Genomic DNA, 26321 nt, shown 5'->3' with positions numbered 1-26321 from the left:
CTGCACATAATGCAACAACAACTAACTATTAAGAACAATATATACATGTCACACCACTCACTTTGGGCACACACACCATCCCACAAGTCCAGACATATGAGTGAGTCCAGTTGTTGATCGACAGAGACAGATGTTGCTCTCTGCCGTGGCTTGAGGGAGACTGACAGTATTGTGTAACCTGCTGTGTCAAGAGGATGGGTAGATGTCCTGCCCCCTAGTAACCTCCCTAGCAACATATCAAGGTACAGGTCAGAGAGAGTTTTAGAGGCAGGTTTATGGTTCCCCCTAGACTCTCAGGCTCCGGTTGTAGTGGATTGGGAGGGCAGTTTGCTCAGGGTTGTGAGGTGCTAACAGTCACCGACAGGGAATTCTTAACACAGAGACAAAAATGGTATCCATGAGTTCATCTGACCCTGGGGAAGTAGGTAAAGGGCGTCACTGCTAAAATCCCAAAGTATCCCTTTAAAATGTGTGGCTAGTGTCAGTGCCTTTACACAAAAACTGAACAGGTGGTTAAACGACCAGCAGGTTTGTAGCCACATATGAACCTTCTTTAAGAATACCAGCAGAAAATACATCACATTTCAGTTCAGATTTATCTGTTGTGTGTGTTTGAGACATCCACCGGATGACAGACAAGCCATGTTATAAAAACTACAAGAGGCTTGATGCTCCTGCGAAATCGAAGAGAAGACTTGGTGGACATGTAGTTTATTCAGCCGAGGTGCCACCCTGTGATTTTAAAACGACACTACAACTACCACAATGCCCCACTCTACCCTTTGGTTTTAGGACATTATGGCTGCGCACTGTTCATCAATGGTGTTTTTATTTACGTTTTTTCGTTTTTTCTCTTATTTAAAACAGAGGAATGTAGACAGAGTTTGGCTTCGATTATAACTTTACAAAAAAAGCATTAGGAGATTTCTGGAGTTAATACTCTATTTGCGTCAGGAACGCTGAAACACGTTTTGCTTGATAGCTAACGAGTCAGATAGCCAGATAGTTGTCTGTCACCGGTCCGAATTTAGCTGTTGTAAACTCAGTTCACACTAAATTAACTCGTATTGTAAGGGCAATGATTGTATAGCTTGTTAGTTAACCGCTACAATAATTGCTATAACTCGATCACTATACGGGAACACACTAGTTATCTATTCATAGCTATGTTTACCCCTGTAAAGTCGTCTTATTTCAGAGTCAGTCCCACTACTATCAACAGAGAGCTAGGCAAGACCAAGATGAGATAGCAAGAGGAGTTATTGGTTAGCTAGCTACGCGATCGTGAACACAATTAGACATTCAATTCAGTCCCCAGAAGGTGCGTTTCACAGGAAAGAGAGAAACAGACGCATGCCCAGCCATGTTTGGGAGTCTTTTCGAGGAAGAGGAGGAGGGATTTTCTCTGGCTCCCTCAGGAGGTAGCGTTATTAAGAGGGAAGGGGAGCCACCTCCACCCCGGGGAAGAGTTAATCTCAGCGGGATTAAAAACCAGGGAGGGACGTGCTACCTCAACTCCCTGCTCCAGACCCTGCTCTTCACCCCGGAGTTCAGAGGTGAGAGGTCAGGTCACTTGGTGTTCTGTCTTTGGCTCATACTGTATTTGCAATACTGTGTGTGTGTTTGTGTGTGTGTGTGTGTGTGTGTGTGTGTGTAGAGGAGCTGTTCAGTCTGGGTCCAAAGGAATTGGGCTGCCTGGAGGACAAAGACAAACCAGAGGCCAAGGTAAAGAACCAACCATGGGAGTGTGTGTGTTCCTCACTGTGTGCATGTCTTTATTTGTATTGGTGTGTTTGAGTAGTACATTAACTCTGTCTCTCAGGTCAGGGTTATTCCATTGGAGCTCCAGAGGCTGTTTGCTCGTCTACTCTTGGTGGACCAACAGAGTGCCTCTACTGGTGATCTCACTGACAGCTTCGGATGGAACAACAGCGAGGTAGTGTGTGTGAACACGAGCATGTGAACGAGTGTGTGTATGAATGGCGGTGTGTGTGACGCAGGGACTAAACTAGAGAATGAGGCTTGCTTTATATAATGCTACATCACTTTCTCCTACAGTATTTTGCTTACCACTCTCTCTCATCTTTCTCCCATAGGAGAGCAGGCAACATGATGTGCAGGAGTTGAACAGGATTCTGTTCAGTGCCCTAGAGCACTCCCTGGTGGACACCAGCGGTAGTGCGTTCATCCAGCGCCTCTACCATGGCACCACTGTCAACAGCATCCTCTGCAAAGAGTGTGGCAACATCAGCCAGAGACAGGTTTTTATTTATTTAACCATTATTTAACTAGGTAAGTCAGTTAAGAACACATTCTTATTTACTTAAGGCAAAAGGCCTCCTGCAGGAACTGCGGCTGGAATTAAAAATATAGAACAAAACACATCACGACAAGAGAGACAACACTACATAAAGAGAGACCTAAGACGACAACACAGCATGGCAGCAACACATGACAACACAGCATGGCAGCAACACATGACAACACAGCATGGTAGCAACACATGACATCAACATGGTAGCAACATAACATGGCAGCAGCACAACATGGTAGCAGCTCAAAACAGGGTACACACGTTAGTGGGCACAGACAAGAAGGTAGAGACAACGATACATCATTCAAAGCAGCCACAACTGTCAGTAAGAGTGTCCGTGATTGAGTCTTTGAATGAAGAGATGGAGATACACACATGTACCAGTTTTATCTTTGTGTTGCTTACACCTCTTTCTCTTGGCTCTCAGGAGGACTTCCTGGACCTGACCGTGTGTGTACGTGGCGTGTGTGGCCTGGAGGGGGCGCTCTGGGACATGTTTGTGGAAGAGGAGATGTTTGAAGGCAGTAACCTCTACCGCTGTGGCCAGTGTGACCAACTAGTCACTGCTGCTAAGGTTAGTAGGAGTATTGGCATGGATTTAAATTGTACTTGTTTATTCTAGAATTGGTACTGATTCCAGAACTCTCTCTCCCTTGCGCCCTCTTCCCCCCCTCTCTCTCTTTCCCCTCTGTAGTCTGCCAAGCTGAGGAAGCTCCCTCCCTTCCTGACAGTGTCTCTGTTGAGGTTTAACTTTGATTTTGCCAGGTGCGAGCGTTACAAGGAGACTGGTCGCTACACCTTCCCTCTCACCATCAACCTCAGGCCCTTCTGTGAACAGGTACAACCTCCACCCACACTGATCTGCATTGCTTCACTGCCACTTACTCTGTGTGTACTCTACATGACTTAGTTAAAATAATGTCAAACCATTTAAAAATATGTTATGTCGCGTTATAAGGCCCAATGACTATGCTATGTCACCCTCTCTCCCAGACTGAAGACGAGGACTCGGAGTACTCCTATGAACTCTTCTCTGTCATCATCCATAAGGGAGGCTGTTATGGCGGCCATTACCACGTCTACATCAAAGACATGGACCACCTTGGCTTGTGGGAACCGCCGGTGAGAGAGCGCGGGAGGGAGGAGGAGAGAACAACAATTGCATATCAGACAATCGAGGCTTGGAGTATGTCACTAAATGTGCTAATAGCGAATTGTGTGTGTCTTTGTATTTACGCGCTTGTATCAGGAGGAGGATTCCAAACCCAAGGTTCAGAAGAAGAAGGAAGTGAGAGTGTATCCTGAGCCGGAGAAAGACGACCCTCTATCTGTACTCTCCTCCATAATAGCCCAGGTAACGCAAAGCATGCTGGTTTAACCCGATGGAACGAGAGCACCACGGGCCACATCGTCAGTAGGTCCAGTGACTGTGTCTGATCTTAATGTGGTGTTGTTCCCCTCCTGGCCTGTAGGAGGAGAGCAGGAGCGTGCTGCTGGACCAGCTGGGCCAGAGACTGATGGACAAGATCGGTTCTTCTTGGAGCAAGAAGTACAGGAAACTCCACGGCCCCATAGGCAAGGTAGGACATGACTGATGGGCGTCCCCCAAGAGCTCCACAACGCCACATAAACACTTTGCTTTCCTTATCTCCTCTACATCGTTCTACATGTTATCCTTCTACTCATCCCCCTCTCCCTCTCGCCTCCTCTCTCCCTCTGCAGTTCCTCCAGAACCACAGTGACGTGTTTGTGTTGGTCAATAACGGCACTCGGGTGGCCCTGAAAGCCAACCCCCCTAGCCCGGTGACCCAGCCCTCCAGCCCAGCCCACACAACCCCTGGCCCTAGCTCTACCCCAGACCCAGTCCACGACAACACTGCCAACGCCCAACCAGAACCAGGACTGGAGACGGCACCAGAACCACAGGTACACTAGTTAGACCTCTCATGGTTCTGCTTTAATGATGGTGTGTCTGCTATGTTGATGCTGCAATTGGTTAGGTTTAAATCTCTATTCTGTCTCTCTCTGACTCTCCATTCATCCATGTATCTTTCTTCCTCTCCATCTCTCCACAGGGCAGCCACTGGTTTGATCTGAATGACTCCACAGTGACGTCGATCCATGAGAGAGACGTAGAGAAAATGTACCAGGGAAAGGAGAGTGCCTACATGCTGTTCTATAGGAAGACACTGCTATGCAGGCCTTCTGGAGGTACGTGGGTGTTTGTGCGTGTGTGGGAGAGAGGTGTAAGAAGGAAAGAGAGAGTGAGTGAACACACACAAAAGAAGAGCCGCATCCAAACTTGATGCGAGTGGGAGAGAAAGAGAGATGGTGTCGGAGAGACGTGAAAACGCACACGGATACAGTCTTTTAAAAGGAGGTTTTCCCCCTGGCAGCCCTGAGGAATCCTGAGTATAAGGTTCCCCCTCACCTCTTGGAGATGGCTGAAGAGGAGAACAGAAGACTACAACAGAGACGGTACTCACGTGCGCACACACACGTACACTGTATTTTGTTATGTTTTGCTGATGTTTTTTGGCTATCCGTTTGTGTGTGTGTGTGTGTACTCTGCTATAGGGAGGAGTTTGAGGCCAGCAATAACAGTGTTGAGCTGCGTCTCCACCTAGCGCCGCGCTATAGGTTGGAGAACGGAGCTCTTAAGCCAATCAGCATAGAGCAGAAAGAGGCCACCAACCTCACCTTTGACCTCCGCAGGACCGTAGGAGACTTGCGAATGATCATCTACCAGGTGACGTCATCACTCCGACTCATTAACTCACTTCCTTAATGACGCCATGGCACTTTGCAAAAAGCTCAAATCAGTGTGTGTGTGTGTTCAGATGGAGGATCTTTGGGATGGGGATATGGCTCTGACTGTGGCCAAAAGTCTGCCAGCCGGCCTTCACCTCTACAACACTCTCACAGGTGAGACACACACACTTTTGCAACATGTACATTCTGTGAGAGTTCATACTGAACTTTTGTACGTGTGTTTCAGATGATGAGGTGTCTCTCTACAGTGCAGGCATCTTCACCGGCACTGATCTGTTTGTGTGGAACGGCAGAGAGGTGAGGAGACACTCGAATCAACACAATCCACCCTTGTACACACTGCTACTGGACGTCCTAGAACCAAAATGGCTGCCGGGTCATATCATATCCCCTTTATTTCCTCAGGTTTGTGGGGCGACTGTCCAAACAGGAGCCGAGTGGGAACCAATGCTGCTGACCGTGGTTCGCCCCTCTCTGGGAGAAGAGGACGAGGATGGGGGAGGCGAGGGAGAGGAAGGAGGCTCGGGGCTGTCGAAGGAGTCGAGGGGGTTCGCTGGGAGGGTGACTCTAGGAGAGGTGAGGGAGGCATTAGGGGAGCCACAGGAGAGCCTCCTGTGTCAGGAGAAGAGGGGAGGGGGGGGGGGGGGGCCAGCGGGTGGAGGGTATTCCCTCCTGGAGACATGCAGAGGACCCTGAAGGAGCTGGCCTTGAAGGATGGAGACGCACTGCTGGTGCTGGAGCCACAGACACAGGACAGCAGGTGGGCAGCGTTGTGTGTGCGCGCGGCAGTGTGTCAGTCTGCGTAAGTGAGTGACAGACATGAGTTGTGGTTGGTGTGTTTGCTATGGCTGTGTGTGTAATGTCTCTCTCCCCCAGTGTGTTCAGTGTGAGTGGTGATATGGTAACCGTGACAACACCATCAGACTGTCGCTGGCTTCAGGTGGAATACCAACCAGAGAGAAGAAGAAGAGCAGGAGGAGAGGGGGAGGAAGATGAGGAGAGGATGAGGGCAAAGGTCCCTGCCTCTGGAAACATGGTGAGCTAGCAAGTGTGTATGTGTGTATAGTATATTAGTGTGTGTTTACTATATTTGTGTGTGTGTGTGTGTTTAGTATATTAATGTGTGTGTGTTTAGTATATTAATGTGTGGGTGTGTGTTCTTTTCTAGCTGCTGTGTGAGGTGAAACAGAGGGCCATAGCAGAGCTGCAGCTACAGGAGCAGCTAGCAGGTCAGAAACTGTTATTATTACCACTCCTAATAGCAGCAGCTAGCAGGTCAGATACTGTTATTATTACCTCTCCTAATAGCAGCAGCTAGCAGGTCAGATACTGTTATTATTACCAGATACTGTTATTATTACCACTCATAATAGCAGCAGCTAGCAGGTCAGCTATTATTACAGGTCAGGTCAGATACTGTTATTATTACCACTCCTAATAGCAGCAGCTAGCAGGTCAGATACTGTTATTATTACCTCTCCTAATAGCAGCAGCTAGCAGATAACTGTTATTATTACCACTCCTAATAGCAGCAGTCAGGTCAGATACTGTTATTATTACCACTCCTATAGCAGCAACTAGCAGGTCAGATACTGTTATTATTACCTAATAGCAGCAACTAGCAGGTCAGATACTTATTATTACCACTCCTAGAGGTCAGATACTGTTATTATTACCTCCTAATAGCAGCAGCTAGCAGGTCAGATACTTTATTATTACCACTCCTAATAGCAGCAGCTAGCAGGTCAGATACTGTTATTATTACCACTCCTAATAGCAGCAGCTAGCAGGTCAGATACTGTTATTATTACCACTCCTAATAGCAGCAGCTAGCAGGTCAGCTGTTATTATTACCACTCCTAATAGCAGCAGCTAGCAGGTCAGATACTGTTATTATTACCACTCCTAATAGCAGCAGCTAGCAGGTCAGATACTGTTATTATTACCTCCTAATAGCAGCAGCTAGCAGGTCAGATACTGTTATTATTACCTCTCCTAATAGCAGCAGCTAGCAGGTCAGATACTGTTATTATTACCTAGCAGCAGCTAGCAGGCAGCAGCTCAGGTCAGATACTGTTATTATTACCTCTCCTAATAGCAGCAGCTAGCAGGTCAGATACTGTTATTATTACCTCTCCTAATAGCAGCAGCTAGCAGCAGCTAGTCAGATACTGTTATTATTACAGGTCAGATACTGTTACTCCTAATAGCAGCAGCTAGCAGGTCAGATACTGTTATTATTACCTCTCCTAATAGCAGCAGCTAGCAGGTCAGATACTGTTATTATTACCTCTCCTAATAGCAGCAGCTAGCAGGTCAGATACTGTTATTATTACCTCTCCTAATAGCAGCAGCTAGCAGGTCAGATACTGTTATTATTACCTCTCCTAATAGCAGCAGCTAGCAGGTCAGATACTGTTATTATTACCTCTCAGCAGCTAATCAGAGCAGCAGCAGCTAGCAGGTCAGATACTGTTATTATTACCTCTCCTAATAGCAGCAGCTAGCAGGTCAGATACTGTTATTATTACCTCTCCTAATAGCAGCAGCTAGCAGGTCAGATACTGTTATTATTACCACTCCTAATAGCAGCAGCTAGCAGGTCAGATACTGTTATTATTACCACTCCTAATAGCAGCAGCTAGCAGGTCAGATACTGTTATTATTACCACTCCTAATAGCAGCAGCTAGCAGGTCAGATACTGTTATTATTACCTCTCCTAATAGCAGCAGCTAGCAGGTCAGATACTGTTATTATTACCACTCCTAATAGCAGCAGCTAGCAGGTCAGATACTGTTATTATTACCTCTCCTAATAGCAGCAGCTAGCAGGTCAGATACTGTTATTATTACCTCTCCTAATAGCAGCAGCTAGCAGGTCAGATACTGTTATTATTACCTCTCCTAATAGCAGCAGCTAGCAGGTCAGATACTGTTATTATTACCTCTCCTAATAGCAGCAGCTAGCAGGTCAGATACTGTTATTATTACCACTCCTAATAGCAGCAGCTAGCAGGTCAGATACTGTTTATTACCTCTCCTAATAGCAGCAGCTAGATACTGCATTATTACCTCTCCTAATAGCAGCAGCTTACCACTCCTAATAGCAGCAGCTAGCAGGTCAGATACTGTTATTATTACCACTCCTAATAGCAGCAGCCAGTATTATTATGGTAGATATGTGTTTGTTGTCTCTTCACTGATGTGTGTATCTCTGTCCAGGTGTGGCATGCTGTCTGAGGCAGGTGGACCGCACAGGGAAACTCCTGCCCCCAGGTACTGTAACTCCCAATGACCCTCACACATAGACACATGCATCTCTTACTTCGTCCTAAATGTGTTTATGTATTGATGCAGGGATCGACATACAGGGCTGTCTGCTTGCAGCAGCAGGGTCAGGTTTTATTACCTCTCCTAATAGCAGCAGCTAGCCCCCACTCCTAATAGCAGCAGCCAGTCAATCTTCCACTAGGTGTGGCAAATGACCCCCTCCTGCCCCCACCCCAAAAAAAGACATATTTTATTAAATGATATTTCCAGTCCTGGGAGGTTTTGAAAATATATAATATTTTATTAATGATATTTCCAGTCCTGGCAAAATATATAATTGTTGAAAAAAACAGTCCAATTCCCAAAGCTGTTAGTTCGTGATGCAGATTATCACACGCACACAGACTAGTTAATCTGTCAGGCAGCAAGAAAGAGCAGCTCGCCACTGGTTGTTGCGTGGAGCAGCACACAGAAGAAGGACAGTAGTAGGGTTGCTGGTAGGGTATGTAGGAAAGATGTTTCAACGTTCAACTGGTAGATATTATAAGGCAACAATGTGTATGTAAAACAGGTATTTACGATGTTTGGCCCAAGTCGTGGTTAAATCTTTGCAATGCACAGTTTGGTCGTCATGCTCTGTTTAAATGAACGTTTTTCAAGGCTTTCCCGAACCTTCCCAGTTAAATGTTGACTAAACAGACCTTAAACGTGGTCTCCAGATGTGGTTTAAGCATTGTTGGGGACTTGGAACATCCAATTGTTGTTGTTTTTCTATAAATCATTTTTTTAAAGTGTGATTTTTGATAGTGAGAACTCGGAAACTGGGAAAACAAACTGTAGCTAAAGATTAAACAGATTTTATTGGCCCTCCTACAGGAGCCTGCTGACTGTTCAAAATGGCTAACAATAACACCCCTTTTGCAATTACGCAAAGTTGTATTTTTCCCTCCAATCAATCAATGTAAATGTGATATTGTCAAGTAAAATGTCATTATTTCTGTATGGAGGGTAGTTATTATCGTCTAACTTGCTCAGCCCGCAAACTAAAGATACAATCACCTGATCTCGCTTTTTTTGGGGTGGCGCCATTAGCTTTCAGTTGGGGATGGCTCGGTGTGCCACTGGCAAATTTACCTGAATGTCAAGCCCTGTCGTGTGTGTTGCCTCCCACAGTGTGTGAGGAGCTGAGCGTTCGTGACGCTGGGGTTAGGCTGATGACCTCCCTGTCCCTCTGTCCTGGAACGGCCCCCAAAGACACACAGCTGTTCCTGTACTTCAGTGTGGGGTCAGCACCCTCCTCTGGCTTGGAGGGGGAAATCATTGTAGAGCGGTCCAGCACAGTTAAACAGGTGGGGAATGACTGCGTATCGTTTGGTCTGCTGGTCGGTCTATCTGGCTGCCTGCCTGTGTCTCTCTCTCTCTGTCAGACAGTGTATCTGCTTCTCTGCTAATGAGTGCTAATCCTTTCTATTCTATTGTAGTGTCTCAAGAAAATGTTGGAGTCAGCAAGACTTGAAGGTAAAACTACTAGATTATAGAGTGTGTCCCTTCTCCCCTGTGTGTGCATTTGTGTTAATGGTGTAGGGTTAATGGCGTAGGGGTAATGGTGTGTGTGTGTGTGTGTGTGTGTGTACAGGGGACGGTTGGCATCTAAGGAGGCTGGACTGGTGTGAGGAGGTGGGAGAGGCTTTGATGGATGAGGTGAGTAACCAGAATTATAAAACTGGTTGTTTGGATGCTGATTGGTTGATACAGGGAGTTATTCACGACAATCCCCCATGTAATGCCTGTTAACAGTTTTCATTTGAATGATCAATGCTCCTTCAGCGTCCCACAGCCCAGCCAGGCAATTAATAAACTCCCCTGGAAAGAAATGTCTCGACAGGATTTCCCCATGCTTCCATCCTAGCATTTGGTTTGCAACAGTTGAGGTTTGTCTAAACCTTGTTGCCTGCCGCGCTGACCTGTGCAACAATGTTGCAGGTTTTTTTTGCGATCTCTACCGTGCCATAGAGAATGATCGTGTCCAGAGGAGACTCATTATAATGGATATATCCAAAGAAATGGCAATAGAAATAAAGGTAAAACAAATGAAAATGCACATAGTTTGCTGTAGGTTCAGCTGCTTGTCGTGATTGTGGGTTTGCTTTAAGTGACTAGTTGGCAAAGGAGAGGTAGCCAACTTGCAGAGCAAAAAGTGTTTTGCTGAGAACGGACGACCAGCCCGCTTGGCTGACAACCATGCCAATAGAATAGACGACCAGCCCGCTTGGCTGACAACCATGCCAATAGAATAGACGACCAGCCAGCTTGGCTGACAACCATGCCAATAGAATAGACGACCAGCCAGCTTGGCTGACAACCATGCCAATAGAATAGACGACCAGCCAGCTTGGCTGACAACCATGCCAATAGAATAGACGACCAGCCCGCTTGGCTGACAACCATGCCAATAGAATAGACGACCAGCCCGCTTGGCTGACAACCATGCCAATAGAATAGACGACCAGCCAGCTTGGCTGACAACCATGCCAATAGAATAGACGACCAGCCCGCTTGGCTGACAACCATGCCAATAGAATAGACGACCAGCCCGCTTGGCTGACAACCATGCCAATAGAATAGACGACCAGCCAGCTTGGCTGACAACCATGCCAATAGAATAGACGACCAGCCAGCTTGGCTGACAACCATGCCAATAGAATAGACGACCAGCCCGCTTGGCTGACAACCATGCCAATAGAATAGACGACCAGCCCGCTTGGCTGACAACCATGCCAATAGAATACACGACCAGCCCGCTTGGCTGACAACCATGCCAATAGAATAGACGACCAGCCCGCTTGGCTGACAACCATGCCAATAGAATAGACGACCAGCCCGCTTGGCTGACAACCATGCCAATAGAATAGACGACCAGCCCGCTTGGCTGACAACCATGCCAATAGAATAGACGACCAGCCAGCTTGGCTGACAACCATGCCAATAGAATAGACGACCAGCCAGCTTGGCTGACAACCATGCCAATAGAATAGACGACCAGCCCGCTTGGCTGACAACCATGCCAATAGAATAGACGACCAGCCAGCTTGGCTGACAACCATGCCAATAGAATAGACGACCAGCCAGCTTGGCTGACAACCATGCCAATAGAATAGACGACCAGCCCGCTTGGCTGACAACCATGCCAATAGAATAGTCGACCAGCCCGCTTGGCTAGCAACTTCAGAATCTCAGAACTAACAACTGGCTTTTTCTCTGACTATATTGTCTGGTGGAAGGATGAAATAAAACAAATGTACCCATTTTTATGAAAACAGGTTGTTAATCTTTTTTTATATGTTGGCAATTGTTTTGTTAAAGCAATAAGGGCCCTCGAACCCGGGGATTATCGTGATCAACACCCTCCTAAGGGGAGACCTTCCCTCGTACCTCTTCTTAGCGTCGGGCTTAAGAACCGACCATAGTCGGGTGTTATTCTCACGATAATCCCTAATAAATGTTTGCTTCAATAGAAATCAGGAAGTGGGATACATTTTCCGCTCTCTTTTTCACTCACTGCCACAATCTCTCTCGTTTTTTCTCCAGGAGGCGTCTCTCTCAGAGCTGAAGATGAGTCATGGAGAAGCTCTGGTGATTACTGAGGGACGACTTCCTCCCAAGGTACACTCAACTTCCTGTCCACTTCCTGTTCTCTTTCAACCCCATTCGCTCTCTACAGACACGTATTCCCTCTCTCACGTCCCCCCTCTCTCTCTCAGGGTTTTCTGAAGCTGTCAGTCTGGCTGTATGTGGAGCCGAGAGCCGATCCCATGGTCTCCATGGAAACAGAGGTCAACGGCACAGCCGAGGGGTCCACGGAGGGTCAGAGGTTGGAGGTCATGACTGCAGGTGAGACACACACAGTATGAAACTAGGTAGGAAGGTATGAAACTATGTTCACTGGTTAAAATGTGTGTGTGTTTAGTGGGCGGGGCCATGGTGGAGCTGAGGACTGTGGGACAGGTGGAGATCTCAGAGGAGGCTACACTGGAAGAGCTGAAGACTCAGGTAGTGTGTGTGTGTGTTGATACTGCTCCTTCTAGCGTGTGTATGTCCATGCTGTGTGTGTGTGTTAATACTCTGTGTGTTAGGTGCTGACCCTGCCGGCGCTGCAGTATATGTGTGTGCCCACTCCTGCGTTTCTGCGTGTGTGGCAGCTGGAGGGACAGAGACTGACACGTATCCTCAGAGGACAACAACACACACTCAGGTACACACACACACACACTCCTCCCTCTCACTCCTGTCTATCTCCTCTCATCCCTTTCCTTTTCTCAACAACAAGTATCTGTTCACAGGAAGTTGAAGTTGTGCAGTGGGGTGGAGTTTTGTGTGCAGCAGCTACTGAGAGAAGAGGATCTTGGGTAAGCCTGGGGTTATTCTACTCTCATTGGTCAGTTAAGCTGATATCGGAAACGTGATTTCTGGATCTGTTGCTATCCCTCGCTCTTCTCTTCCTCTCTCACCATCTTATTGCCCCATTCCCCGCTCCCCCAGTCCTAAGGAGGTGTTGCTGCGTGTCCAGATGGGGGTGCCAGGGGAGCGGGGTTACTACCCTCCAGAGGACCTGGTCTGGGATGCTTCTCGAGACCCTTCCCCCAGATCACTACGCTCTGCCCTGGCCTCAACATACGGCCTCTCTCCTGACTCCCTGCTACTGGCCAAGCACCAGCCACACACACACACCTGGGAGACTTTCTCCAACTGGGTAAGAGATGTGGAAGGAGGGAGGGAGCCTGATGTTTTGTCACTCTCCTATGGTTTATTTTATGACTCTTCCTGGCACTTGTTGATGATGCGTGCACACAGAGCCAGCAGGTGTCCAAACGGAAGAAGAAGAAAAAGACGGAGTCTCTGCTTGGAGCGCCTTTCCACCTTAAAGACGGTGACATCGTCGGTGTCAAGGTAACAAACGCAGCTCTGTGGTTCATCGTATTGGTTGCGTTCCAGCCCGCTCTGCTTTAATTGGACAGAACTTGCTTATTGAATGTGACATGGTTTTCGAATTGGATAATACTTCGACAGTAACATGGTGTTTTCTGATTGACAGAACCTGTTGATTGACAATAACCGGGACTTTAGCACCCAACAGGATGAGCAGAGGTTGAGGGAAGAGAAGGAGCAACGCAGGAAAGGGTGGGGCTTCTTAAAATATCCAATGAGACTCAGGTGTTGACACTGCTTTTCTTGTATGACATTAGCTTTATAAGAAAGTGTATTTATATAAGTAAATGTCTACAGTTTAAGTTGATACTATTTCCTCTTTACTCCTGCAGAGGGCAGGGTGTGGGGGCTGAAGTTGAGACCAACCAAGGGGTGGGACCAGAGAAGAAGATGGGGCCAATCAAGGCCAGGAAGCCAGAGGTGGCCCTGTCAATCAACGTGGGGGTGTTCAGATAGCCTCGCCTTACACACACACAAACAAACACATACATTACACATGCGTGCACACACAGACTTTCTCACCGTGGCATCGCTCAACATCACGAACAATCTTCTGGACATCTGTTTGTGTGCCAAACATTTTTGATAATATGTTCACACAGCTTGACCCCCCCATAGATCTGCTATCTTCTGCTAGTGTAAGTCTGGTGGTGGGATGACTTACTGGTTCGCTATACAGACCTCTGTCGACTCAGTGTCACAAGCTGCAGTCTCTGACTCTCCTTCCATCTCTGTCACTACATCTGGATCCCTTCTCCCCTCTACATGAGATCCAATAGGAACCAGTATTTCTACATGAGATTAAATAGGAACCAGTATTTCTACCTGAGATCCAATAGGAACCAGTATTTCTACCTGAGATCCAATAGGAACCAGTATTTCTACCTGAGATCCAATAGGAACCAGTATTTCTACCTGAGATCCAATAGGAACCAGTATTTCTACCTGAGATCCAATAGGAACCAGTATTTCTACCTGAGATCCAATAGGAACCAGTATTTCTACCTGAGATCCAATAGGAACCAGTATTTCTACCTGAGATCCAATAGGAACCAGTATTTCTACCTGAGATCCAATAGGAACCAGTATTTCTACCTGAGATCCAATAGGAACCAGTATTTCTACCTGAGATCCGATAGGAACCAGTATTTCTACATGAGATCCAATAGGAACCAGTATTTCCACTCATAGTACTGGGTGTATTACATATATATTGGTATGTATTTACAGTATCTGCTGACTAGTTTGCAATGGTACACACCACAGAGGTATAGATATGTACCAGTAGATTATAGATAATATATACACCTATATTTATAATAAGAGTTAGTGGGTTTATATCCATGCCTTAACATGGACGAGCCACAATTCAGCTCAGTCCGGAATAGTCCCCCCTACCTCATTTCTCTACCTCTCTGTTACGCCCACTCTCTCTCTACCTTTCTTTCCCTCCTAACTTCATCTTCACTTAGTGGTCTCACCCTCTTGCCATTTTCCTTACATGGGAAAGAGTCCAAGTGTTTTCTCTGTATCCCATCATGCCTCTGCACCAGAGTTGATCACGTTAACCATGCTATCAATATGTTTGTTTCATGTGCATGCAGTGGGGGTGTGTGGGCGAACTTCAGGGAGTTAAAATAATTCATGGATCATTTGACTAATATGTCATACATAACTTTTAGAAATGACGGTTGGACAATGAATGCGAGCGACTTTGTTTTGGATTATGAGATTATTTGATTTCCTAACTAATCTGATGTTTTTATTTTTGCATTTGCTGGAAGTATAACTGAAATTTAGTTTTGAGTACTGTATGACTTCTGGGTCAGTGCCAAGATGCAAGGACATATGGAGAGTTTTGGATTGAATACAGAATAAAACAGATCAAGAAAGAATGTTTGCAAATCTTGTTTAATTTATTTTGGAGTCCTGATGCATGTTTACAGACCTTTATCATTTGCACACTCTTTTGCAACTACGAATCATAGTAGGCCAACAGATTTGTATTTACAACATGTTTCCAGCGCCAAGAAGCAATTCTCCATTCAAGCCTTATATTTGGCTATACCCGAAATGATGCTTATCAAACATAACATCAATGTATACATTTTACCTTTACAATCAATCATCTATGTGTGTATATTTTGAAATATGAAATGCTCACGCAAGACAATATCTGAAGATAGGGGTTAGGGAATATTGTTCAGGGCTAGGCTAATACATATTGAGTGGGGGCAACGTGATGGGGCAGGTCACATGCTGCACGGACGGCATATGAGGCCCGCCCTGCCCTTCAGGTAGCGATGACGCCATCGAGGGCCACATGGGATAGCCAATGGGAGGTAGCAGTTGGGCCTGGGGGCCGTAGTGATGGTGGTGGACGGCGTTTCCTCTTGGTTTGACCGCTGACCTCACAACAACATCCTGGATGAGGTCAACATCAAAATAAAAACAAAGTAACAAATATAAGATGTTAAGAATTCCAAAAAGGCATGATCTTTGGTATGTGGGTGACAGGAACCATAAGACTGCTGAACAATTAATCAAATGGCCATCTGGACTATATACATTGACCCCCCTTTGTTTTACACTGCTGCTACTCGCTGTTTATTATTTATGCATTGCCACTTTACCCCTACCTACATGTACAAATGACCTCTTCTAACCTGTACCCCCGCACATTGACTCTATACTGGTATCCCCTTTATATAGCCTCGTTATTATTTTATTCTGTTTCTTTTTTTTCTATATATTTAGTAAAACATTTCTTAACTCTATTTCTTGAATTACATTGTTGGTTAAGGGCTTGTAAGTAAGCATTTCACGGTTAGGTCTACAACTGTTGTATTCAGCGCTTGTGACAAATACGATTTGATTTTACAAAAAGGATGTGGGTGTGTGTGAAACGGACCTGTCCTGGGTTAGGTGGTGACAGGGCCATGGGAGGTATTGCTTTCAGCATCATGTTGTGCATTATGATCTGATGCATCTGAGCATTCTGCATCAACATCAGCTCCACCATGTCTAACACACACACACATACATACATACATGAAAATTAACATTATATATACACACACACACACACACACACACACACACACACACACACACACACACACACACACACACACACAGTAGCTGCACTTTGCATTTGTGTGTGTTTACCTTCTTTGATGCTCCCAGACCTTGGTGCAGGGTAAGGCTGAGGAGGGGGTATCTGTTGTATGAGGGGCTGTTGCTGTGGTAACTGCTGAATGAAGGTAGCAGGCTGCTGGGGCAACTACAGACCAAGAGAGAAATAGCATCAGCTGTCTTGTGTGTAAGAGAGAAATAGCATCAGCTGTCTGTGTAAGAGAGAAATAGCATCAGCTGTCTGTGTGTAAGAGAGAAATAGCATCAGCTGTCTGTGTAAGAGAGAAATAGCATCAGCTGTCTGTGTAAGAGAGAAATAGCATCAGCTGTCTGTGTAAGAGAGAAATAGCATCAGCTGTCTGTGTAAGAGAAAAGCAGAGCAAGAGGAAGATAGATACAGAGGGAGAGAAGGAGTGATTTTTGTCTCACCATTTGCTGGATGATGCGTGGGGGCTGTGGCGGGGGGTGTGGCGGGGGTGGAGCGGGGGGTACAAGGGCAGGCTGGTAGATATGGATGGGGGCCGGAGTAGGAGGCAGAGGGACAGGAGGAGGGAGAAGGTCTGGGCGGTACCGTCTCCCTGTCCCACCCCAGGTGTGAGGTCTGCTCAGGTCCTCCAACATGTGCTGCTCCTGCAGGCAACGCGCACACAAGACAGTTACCATGTGAGTTTGATGATAATGATGGTGATAAATATCTTAATAATAAGGATGTCATACCCTCAGTCTTTGCAGCAGGTCCTTTTTTCGTCTAAGCACACTGTGCAAAGCTTCCGCCTGTCCATCAAAACTCCCTGGCCAATCAGAATTAGGAATAAAGTAACTTCAGAAAACTTACACACAAAAAGGAACAATCAGGGTTTGCTTGTACTTCACCGCTTCATTACAATATTTATTTTCAAACATTTTGTAGTCTTACTGGTCGAAAGGGCAGATTCTGCTCTGCTGTCCTTGTTGTCCCTCTCGTTCTCCAGTCTCTGTGGACATGAAGACAAGCAGGAGGGGAGTAGTCAGCAGTCAACAAGAGGCCATGTGCAGCCAGAACTCACATCAGAAAACATTATCTCTTTTACTACTCTTTGTTACACTCATAAGTTAAAAACTTGGCCTTTCTGTCTATCAAAGTAAATGATCAGATGATTATTTGATATCCAAAACTTTAAAAACTCAATCAATCAAATAATCAATTACCTTCTCCAGCAGCCTGAGTTTGAGTCTGGTCATCTGGGCAAGCATGGGATCAGTCATTCTGAGAGTACTGTATTCTCCACACTGTGAAGTTGTGCACACACACACACACACACACACACAATAAGTGACTGAGGGTCACCGCTGTACACACCCCCACTCTCCCTTCCCCAATTTACCTGTAGCTCTTTAGCCGTATGTCACAAACCTATCGATCAGCTCTCAGTCTCTACGCCAAACTGAGACCACTCCCTGGTTACTAAGGGACACAACTGTTTATGCCAACCAAGCCACGCCTACTGCTTGGTTACCATTCCTGGTTTTGGTCTTGATCCTAGGTTACTGTTTACCATCTGAGCTGACACAAACAGTGTATTTCTCTTGAACAACAACCCAGTAAGGCAACTAAAGAAATGTAAAAGTAAGGATCAGTGAAATTGTTTAGGATAAGAATAGAAAGTAATATGTACAGAAAGTTAGAAATTGGTACAAACTTGGGTGGTCAATTAATCATACCAGATTGGCACCCAAATAGGATCTGGAATGAGAAGCTCTATGCTGAAATGTATAAATGTAGTCTTTATTGGAGTGATTGGATGTCTTCTCCTGTCCAAAAAGTTGGAACCGGACCCAGGGACGAACATAGTAATTTGGAGGCCCCAGGCAGAGGCCAGTCTGAGGGCCCCCGCCCCACCTCTTTAAAAAAGAAAGGGATTTATAGTAAAGACATATAATTTAACTTTAAAAAGATATGACCTTTTAACCCCATAGAGTCTAAGGGCTCGGGCTGGGTTTCTACTAGCTAACCTATGGAATTGTTTTAAGATGGTCATACCAAGGATCATTTAGCTATTTACTTTTGAATTTTAGGACCCATGTAGGTATCAAAAATCTACATGAAAAAATGTATTTGATTAAACATCGAATTTGGCCTTACTGCAATTTTTTTATTATTTATTTATGCCTCAAGCAGAGATATTATTTCTGTTTAATTGTAAGTCTGCCAGTGCCCGGACCTGAAAACAATCAGATTCATACCCAAATGGACCCGAGGACAACCCGAGCTAGACACGACCCATACCCAAATGGACCCGAGGACAACCCGAGCTAGACACGACCCATACCTGAATGGACCTGAGGACAACCCGAGCTAGACACGACCCATACCCAAATGGACCCGAGGACAACCCGAGCTAGACACGACCCATACCCGAATGGACCCGAGGACAACCCGAGCTAGACACGACCCATACCCAAATGGACCCGAGGACAACCCGAGCTAGACACGACCCATACCTGAATGGACCCGAGGACAACCCGAGCTAGACACGACCCATACCCTAATGGACCCGAGGACAACCCGAGCAAGACACGACCCATACCTGAATGGACCCGAGGACAACCCGAGCTAGACACGACCCATACCCTAATGGACCCGAGGACAACCCGAGCTAGACACGACCCATACCTGAATGGACCTGAGGACAACCCGAGCTAGACACGACCCATACCCAAATGGACCCGAGGACAACCCGAGCTAGACACGACCCATACCCGAATGGACCCGAGGACAACCCGAGCTAGACACGACCCATACCCAAATGGACCCGAGGACAACCCGAGCTAGACACGACCCATACCTGAATGGACCCGAGGACAACCCGAGCTAGACACGACCCATACCCTAATGGACCCAAGGACAACCCGAGCAAGACACGACCCATACCTGAATGGACCCGAGGACAACCCGAGCTAGACACGACCCATACCCAAATGGACCCGAGGACAACCCGAGCTAGACACGACCCATACCTGAATGGACCCGAGGACAACCCGAGCTAGACACGACCCATACCTGAATGGACCCGAGGACAACCCGAGCTAGACACGACCCATACCTGAATGGACCCGAGGACAACCCGAGCTAGACACGACCCATACCTGAATGGACCCGAGGACAACCCGAGCTAGACACGACCCATACCTGAATGGACCCGAGGACAACCTGAGCTAGACACGACCCATACCTGAATGGACCCGAGGACAACCCGAGCTAGACACGACCCATATCTGAATGGACCCGAGGACAACCCGAGCTAGACACGACCCATACCTGAATGGACCCGAGGACAACCCGAGCTAGACACGACCCATACCTGAATGGACCCGAGGACAACCCGAGCTAGACACGACCCATACCCTAACATACCAGGGTGACAAAAAATGATGTTTATCAGCCAAGCTGCTCTTCTAGTTAACAAATAGATCATTATATGCTGGCTAGGCCTTCCATAAGTCGATACATTCACCTTAATTGCTTAAAATAAATATGTTATAGGTCAGGGGTATTCAACTCTTACCCCATGAGGTCCAGAGCCTGCAGGTTTTCTGTTCTAACTGGTAATTAATTACACCCAATTGGTGTCCTAGGTCTAAATAAGTGCCTGATCTGGAGGGGAACAATGGAAAAAAAGTAGTGGAACGGGCTTTGAGGTCCAGCATTGAGTTTGAAGGCTATGGGTTATACAGAGCCATGGTTGTGTCCATTTGGGCTCACGCTGGTCTATCGGCTGTAGTTACATAGACCCAAGACCAGTTGACAATCAAAGGCTGTGTTCACACAGGCAGCCCAATTCTGATCGAAATTTACTGGGGGAGAGGGGCTGGTTTCGGTGCCAATGTACCACACAACCAATAAGCGAAGCATGCCAACTTCGTGCACTTCAATGTCATGGTTTGCATTTTCAACACCACAATAGACTAGTCCCCAGGTCCAGAACCGAGGCTGAGAAACGCACAGTATTAAATAGAGCCATGACTACATTGAACTCTCTGCCACCACAGGTAACTCAAGTTTTAAAAAGCTGATTTAAGAACACCTCATTTGCACTGTACTTTGTATTAGTCCTAGATATTGTGTGTATGTACTGATATGTCAGCCGTGTGAGAAGTTTTAAAGGTATGTATTTCAGTCCTTGACTACTAATGTTCTGTACTATGTCATGTTTATGTGGACCCCAGGAAGAGTAGCTGATGCTTTTGCAGTGGCTAATGGGGATCCTAATAAATACCAATCTGGACAAACATTCCTCCCTACCTTGTAGGCTTACTCAGTATAGAATGTAGGGCTTGACTTTTTGGTGTCTTGTAACAGATGTCTCTTTCCATTCATCAATTGGCTGCTGCACAGTTTGAATTGATTGATAGATTTTATTTGTCAGTAAAAAAAAAAATACATATATTGTTGTCCCTATTCTTTTTACATAAATACATATGTAATTACATAGATACAGACACATTACAGAGACAGAAATGAAAAAATGCTCATCCTCCAGATGAGTATGAGGGGGGAGTTTAAGTACAATTATTGCAAGCTTGTTTGGCTGGTACCTCAAGCACTGCAATGCCTTAGACCGCTAAATAAGCTTTTTTTTTTTTTTTAGATGTTTGGGGCTGCTGGTGAACCATGATGTGCAGGCATATTCAAAGTGACACTGGACTAGCACATTAGCTAGGTTTCCATCCAATTGGCGACAGATTTTCATGCCAATATTCAAAAATCGTCATAAAAACAATATGCCTAGGGCCTCCTGAGTGGCGCAGCAGTATAAGGCATTGCAGTGCTTGAGGTGTCATTATAGACCTGGGTTCAATCCCAGGCTGTGTCACAGCTGGCTGTGACCCGGGAGACTCATGAGGCAGCACACAATTGGCCCAGCGTCGTCCGGGTTAGGGGAGGGTTTGGCTGGCTGGGATTTCCTTGTTCCATCACACTCTAGAGGCTCCTTGTGGAGGAGAGCCTACAAGTTGCCTTCAGTCACCAGTTGGACAGTGTTTCCTCTGACATATTCGTGTGGCCAGGTTAAGTGAGCAGTGTGGCTTGGCAGGGTTGTGTTTCAGAGGACGCATGGCTCTCAACCTTCGCCTCTCCCGAGTTCGTAGGGGAGTTGCAGTGATGGGACAAGACTGTAACTACCAATTGGGGAGAAAAAGCGGTAAAAGTACAACAACAAAAAAGTATTAATATGACATTTCAGATTTTCTTTTAGGAAAATTTGGCACCGGACATGATACGGAAGATTTTAAATTTACCAGACATTTGAGAAAATGTATCAGACATCCATATGCATTCAGACCCGCCATCAATAAATGAGAGATATTGACCAAAGGAGCCACATTTACGTCTTCAAAAACAGCCTATAACAAATAAAAAAAATGAAAGATATATTTTTAAATATATATATATAGCCTATATAAAATAAGAAAAGCTTAGGCCTCACCCCAGAGAGATATAGATAGAGAAATGCCAGTGGCATGCTACGTCTGCTATACAGATATAGACATACAGGAGGCTAATTCATATATATATTTTTTAATCAAAATATTTTGTATAAAGATAGGCATTATATTGTTAGATTACAGGAGTAAAACTCTGGTAGGCCTGAAACAGTCTTCCTCCCCTCAAATTCAACTGTCAGAGTCAGTTGGAACACTGGGGTGCACTGCTGTCATATCATAGGCCTGCAGTAGCTAAAACTTAATAATGGCTTATTAAGCTAAAGCTTAATAAAAAAAACGCACTACCCTCCCATGTGCCCCCCCCTCCCAGAAAATACACAACCCTCCCCTCCCCCCCAAAAATGAGTTTGACAACCCTACCTATTTGGACCACCACTCCCCCCAGTACATTTCCATCTGTCCCTAACTTTATTTAACTCTCTGCAAACTGGAAACGATTTATCCGGAGGCTGCATTCATTGTAGCTGGGGATTTTAACAAGGCTAATCTGAAAACAAGACTCCCTAAATTTTATCAGCATATCGATTGCGCAACCAGGGGTGGAAAGACCCTGGATCATTGTTACTCTAACATCCGCGACGCATATAAGGCCCTGCCCCGCCCCCTTTCGGAAAAGCTGACCACGACTCCATTTTGTTGATCCCTGCCTACAGACAGAAACTAAAACAAGAAGCTCCCACGCTGAGGTCTGTCCAACGCTGGTCCGACCAAGCTGACTCCACACTCCAAGACTGCTTCCATCATGTGGACTGGGAGATGTTTCGTATTACGTCAGACAACAACATTGACGAATACGCTGATTCGGTGTGCGAGTTCATTAGAACGTGCGTTGAAGATGTCGTTCCCATAGCAACGATTAAAACATTCCCTAACCAGAAACCGTGGATTGATGGCAGCATTCGTGTGGAACTGAAGGCGCGAACCACTGCTTTTAATCAGGGCAAGGTGTCTGGTAACATGACTGAATACAAACAGTGCAGCTATTCCCTCCGCAAGGCTATCAAACAAGCTAAGCGCCAGTACAGAGACAAAGTAGAATCTCAATTCAACGGCTCAGACACAAGAGGCATGTGGCAGGGTCTACAGTCAATCACGGACTACAGGAAGAAACCCAGCCCAGTCACGGACCAGGATGTCTTGCTCCCAGGCAGACTAAATAACTTTTTTGCCCGCTTTGAGGACAATACAGTGCCACTGACACGGCCTGCAACGAAAACATGCGGTCTCTCCTTCACTGCAGCCGAAGTGAGTAAGACATTTAAACGTGTTAACCCTCGCAAGGCTGCAGGCCCAGACGGCATCCCCAGCCGCACCCTCAGAGCATGCGCAGACCAGCTGGCCGGTGTGGTTACGGACATATTCAACCAATCCCTATACCAGTCTGCTGTTCCCACATGCTTCAAGAGGGCCACCATTGTTCCTGTTCCCAAGAAAGCTAAGGTAACTGAGCTAAACGACTACCGCCCGTAGCACTCACATCCGTCATCATGAAGTGCTTTGAGAGACTAGTCAAGGACCATATCACCTCCACCCTACCTGACACCCTTGACCCACTCCAATTTGCTTACCGCCCAAATAGGTCCACAGACGATGCAATCTCAACCACACTGCACACTGCCCTAACCCATCTGGACAAGAGGAATACCTATGTGAGAATGCTGTTCATCGACTACAGCTCGGCATTCAACACCATAGTACCCTCCAAGCTCGTCATCAAGCTCGAGACCCTGGGTCTCGACCCCGCCCTGTGCAACTGGGTACTGGACTTCCTGACGGGCCGCCCCCAGGTGGTGAGGGTAGGCAACAACATCTCCTCCCCGCTGATCCTCAACACTGGGGCCCCACAAGGGTGCGTTCTGAGCCCTCTCCTGTACTCCCTGTTCAACCACGACTGCGTGGCCACGCACGCCTCCAACTCAATCATCAAGTTTGCGGACGACACAACAGCGGTAGGCTTGATTACCAACAACAACGAGACGGCCTACAGGGAGGAGGTGAGGGCCCTCGGAGTGTGGTGTCAGGAAAATAACCTCACACTCAACGTCAACAAAACTAAGGAGATGATTGTGGACTTCAGGAAACAGCAGAGGGAACACCCCCATCCACATCGATGGAACAGTAGTGGAGAGGGTAGCAAGTTTTAAGTTCCTCGGCATACACATCACAGACAAACTGAATTGGTCCACTCACACAGACAGCATCGTGAGGAAGGCGCAGCAGCGCCTCTTCAACCTCAGGAGGCTGAAGAAATTCGGCTTGTCACCAAAAGCACTCACAAACTTCTACAGATGCACAATCGAGAGCATCCTGGCGGGCTGTATCACCGCCTGGTATGGCAACTGCACCGCCCTCAACCGTAAGGCTCTCCAGAGGGTAGTGAGGTCTGCACAACGCATCACCGGGGGCAAACTACCTGCTCTCCAGGACACCTACACCACCCGATGCTACAGGAAGGCCATAAAGATCATCAAGGACATCAACCACCCGAGCCACTGCCTGTTCACCCCGCTGTCATCCAGAAGGCGAGGTCAGTACAGGTGCATCAAAGCTGGGACCGAGAGACTGAAAAACAGCTTCTATCTCAAGGCCATCAGACTGTTAAACAGCCACCACTAACATTGAGTGGCTACTGCCAACACACTGTCAATGACACTGACTCTACTCCAGCCACTTTAATCATGGGAATTGATGGGAAATGATGTAAATATATCACTAGCCACTTTAAACAATGCTACCTTATATAATGTTACTTACCCTACATTATTCATCTCATATGCATACGTAGATACTGTACTCTATATCATCGACTGCATCCTTATGTAATACATGTATCACTAGCCACTTTAACTATGCCACTTGGTTTACATACTCATCTCATATGTATATACTGTACTCGATATCATCTACTGTATCTTGCCTATGCTGCTCTGTACCATCACTCATTCATATATCCTTATGTACATATTCTTTATCCCCTTACACTGTGTATAAGACAGTAGTTTTTTTTTTGAATTGTTAGTTAGATTACTTGTTCGTTATTACTGCATTGTCGGAACTAGAAGCACAAGCATTTCGCTACACTCGCATTAACATCTGCTAACCATGTGTATGTGACAAATAAAATTTGATTTGATTGGATTTGATTTAACTGGTATTTTGACCAATCAGATCAGATCTGAAAAATATCTCACTGAAAAGATTAGAGGAAAAGATATCTGAATTGTGCTGCCTGTGTAAATGCAACTTAACCGGACCCAACCTGCACAAGTTTGAATTTTGGACCCGGACCGGGTAATCGTGTTCGGATGGACCCATGAAGACCTCTAATATGTAGTTAGCGGACTAAATCCATCGTCAAGATACATCAGTTGACAGTTGAGTTTGGGCAACCCAAAGCTACGCTGCTACAGGTTAACTAATTTCCCCCGGGCATTTAGCGCGCCGTTTGCAAAGGTGGAGTAGTTGGTTTAAAAAGCTTAATTGATCCAGTCAAAAACACGCATACATTAAAATAAAATATTGTATTGGTGGACTATTTTTGTAACTCTCTATATGTATTGGCTAATTCTCTTATCAATCAAAGTTTAGCTTCACCATTTAGTCCTCTGATTGGTTTCCAACTTGTCAGTCATGGACCTGTAGAATATGGGAAGGTGTTTTTGACTGTGCATGTAAACACTTAGAGAGCATGATTTCCATTGGCTGGGAAATTCGCTCCGAGTGTGTTGATTGGCCATATTAGCGGAGGAAACTTGATAAGGGCGGTGCTAAAACGACATGGCGGCCATATTGAATTTCATATTGACAGTTGTTCCAAAGATTTTGCATCCGCGGCACAAGAAAGTGAAAGGTATTGGTGGAATAATCAGCGATTTCAGGACATTTGTCCTTAACCTTTAATGGTTGTGTTTCAACCAAGACATGGACGAAGATGAACGACAGAGGAAACTAGATGCTGGAAGAGCAAAGGTTAGTAACGACTTATGGTTAATGCATCAAAGTAGCTGTCTAGCCATCAAGCTAACCTAGCTAAACGTATCAGTATCAGTATCAGCAACATTGTCGTACAATAAAGTAATATGTTGCAGTTGCTTGATAAAGGTCCTTGCGTAAGTTCAAGTTTTAGCAACTAGTTGAATCGATAACAAAGCTAGATAACTGCATTTACATGTAGCTATGGTTAGCCGAGTCTAAACTAGCTACAGTAGAGTAACTGGCTAAACCCTTTGTTATTCATGAATTATAATGACCCAATTTGTGGCTTACTTAAACAAATGTTGGTATTGTTCTACCGTTGACTCAACAACCCAGCTGACGTTATATTGCCTATTTGAACTACCCTATTGTCTCATCTACTGTT

At 46.0% G+C, this 26321-nt stretch overlaps 3 protein-coding genes across 10 annotated transcripts in view; 2 read left to right on the top strand and 1 right to left on the bottom strand.

Moving 5' to 3' along the window:
- The first annotated feature begins 779 nt into the window (after positions 1 to 779).
- Positions 780 to 15237, top strand: LOC112267695 (ubiquitin carboxyl-terminal hydrolase 40). The gene is given in 32 exon segments (XM_042296931.1): positions 780 to 1556; positions 1658 to 1725; positions 1823 to 1936; positions 2097 to 2261; positions 2742 to 2888; positions 3009 to 3152; positions 3308 to 3436; positions 3564 to 3668; positions 3787 to 3894; positions 4037 to 4240; positions 4390 to 4525; positions 4711 to 4792; positions 4892 to 5063; positions 5155 to 5239; positions 5313 to 5383; positions 5492 to 5711; positions 5714 to 5846; positions 5963 to 6122; positions 6255 to 6315; positions 8309 to 8362; positions 9530 to 9705; positions 9838 to 9874; positions 9993 to 10057; positions 11945 to 12019; positions 12118 to 12247; positions 12324 to 12406; positions 12490 to 12608; positions 12697 to 12762; positions 12896 to 13106; positions 13208 to 13303; positions 13449 to 13534; positions 13675 to 15237. Coding segments are annotated over 32 exon segments (3819 nt in total). The 5' UTR covers positions 780 to 1363; the 3' UTR covers positions 13799 to 15237.
- Positions 15238 to 15271: 34 nt separating this feature from the next.
- zgc:112416 (uncharacterized protein LOC550509 homolog) lies at positions 15272 to 17902 on the bottom strand. Its single transcript, XM_042296597.1, has 8 exons — positions 17842 to 17902; positions 17666 to 17746; positions 17394 to 17451; positions 17195 to 17268; positions 16907 to 17107; positions 16511 to 16625; positions 16254 to 16366; positions 15272 to 15766 (listed from the first exon to the last, which is right to left on the bottom strand). Exons 2-8 carry the CDS (start codon positions 17720 to 17722, stop codon positions 15557 to 15559), a joined length of 828 nt encoding a protein of 275 aa, XP_042152531.1. The 5' UTR covers positions 17723 to 17746; positions 17842 to 17902; the 3' UTR covers positions 15272 to 15556.
- Positions 17903 to 25748: 7846 nt separating this feature from the next.
- Positions 25749 to 26321, top strand: part of LOC112266418 (pericentrin) — a 36264-nt gene continuing 35691 nt past the window's right edge. For 6 of the 8 annotated variants that reach the window (XM_042296928.1, XM_042296930.1, XM_042296929.1 and 3 more), the window contains exon 1: positions 25750 to 25930. In XM_042296928.1, coding sequence (XP_042152862.1) covers positions 25883 to 25930 — 48 coding nt within the window. In that variant the 5' untranslated portion in view covers positions 25750 to 25882. Of the gene's footprint in view, positions 25931 to 26321 lie in introns of all 8 variants that reach the window. The other 2 variants (XR_006078770.1, XR_006078769.1) reach the window with 1 other exon arrangement.

The sequence above is a fragment of the Oncorhynchus tshawytscha genome, linkage group LG14 (genome assembly GCF_018296145.1).
Source record: "Oncorhynchus tshawytscha isolate Ot180627B linkage group LG14, Otsh_v2.0, whole genome shotgun sequence".
NCBI lineage: Eukaryota > Metazoa > Chordata > Actinopteri > Salmoniformes > Salmonidae > Oncorhynchus > Oncorhynchus tshawytscha.
Note: the sequence above shows the minus strand (reverse complement) of the source record. Positions and strands in the feature narration are given on the sequence as shown.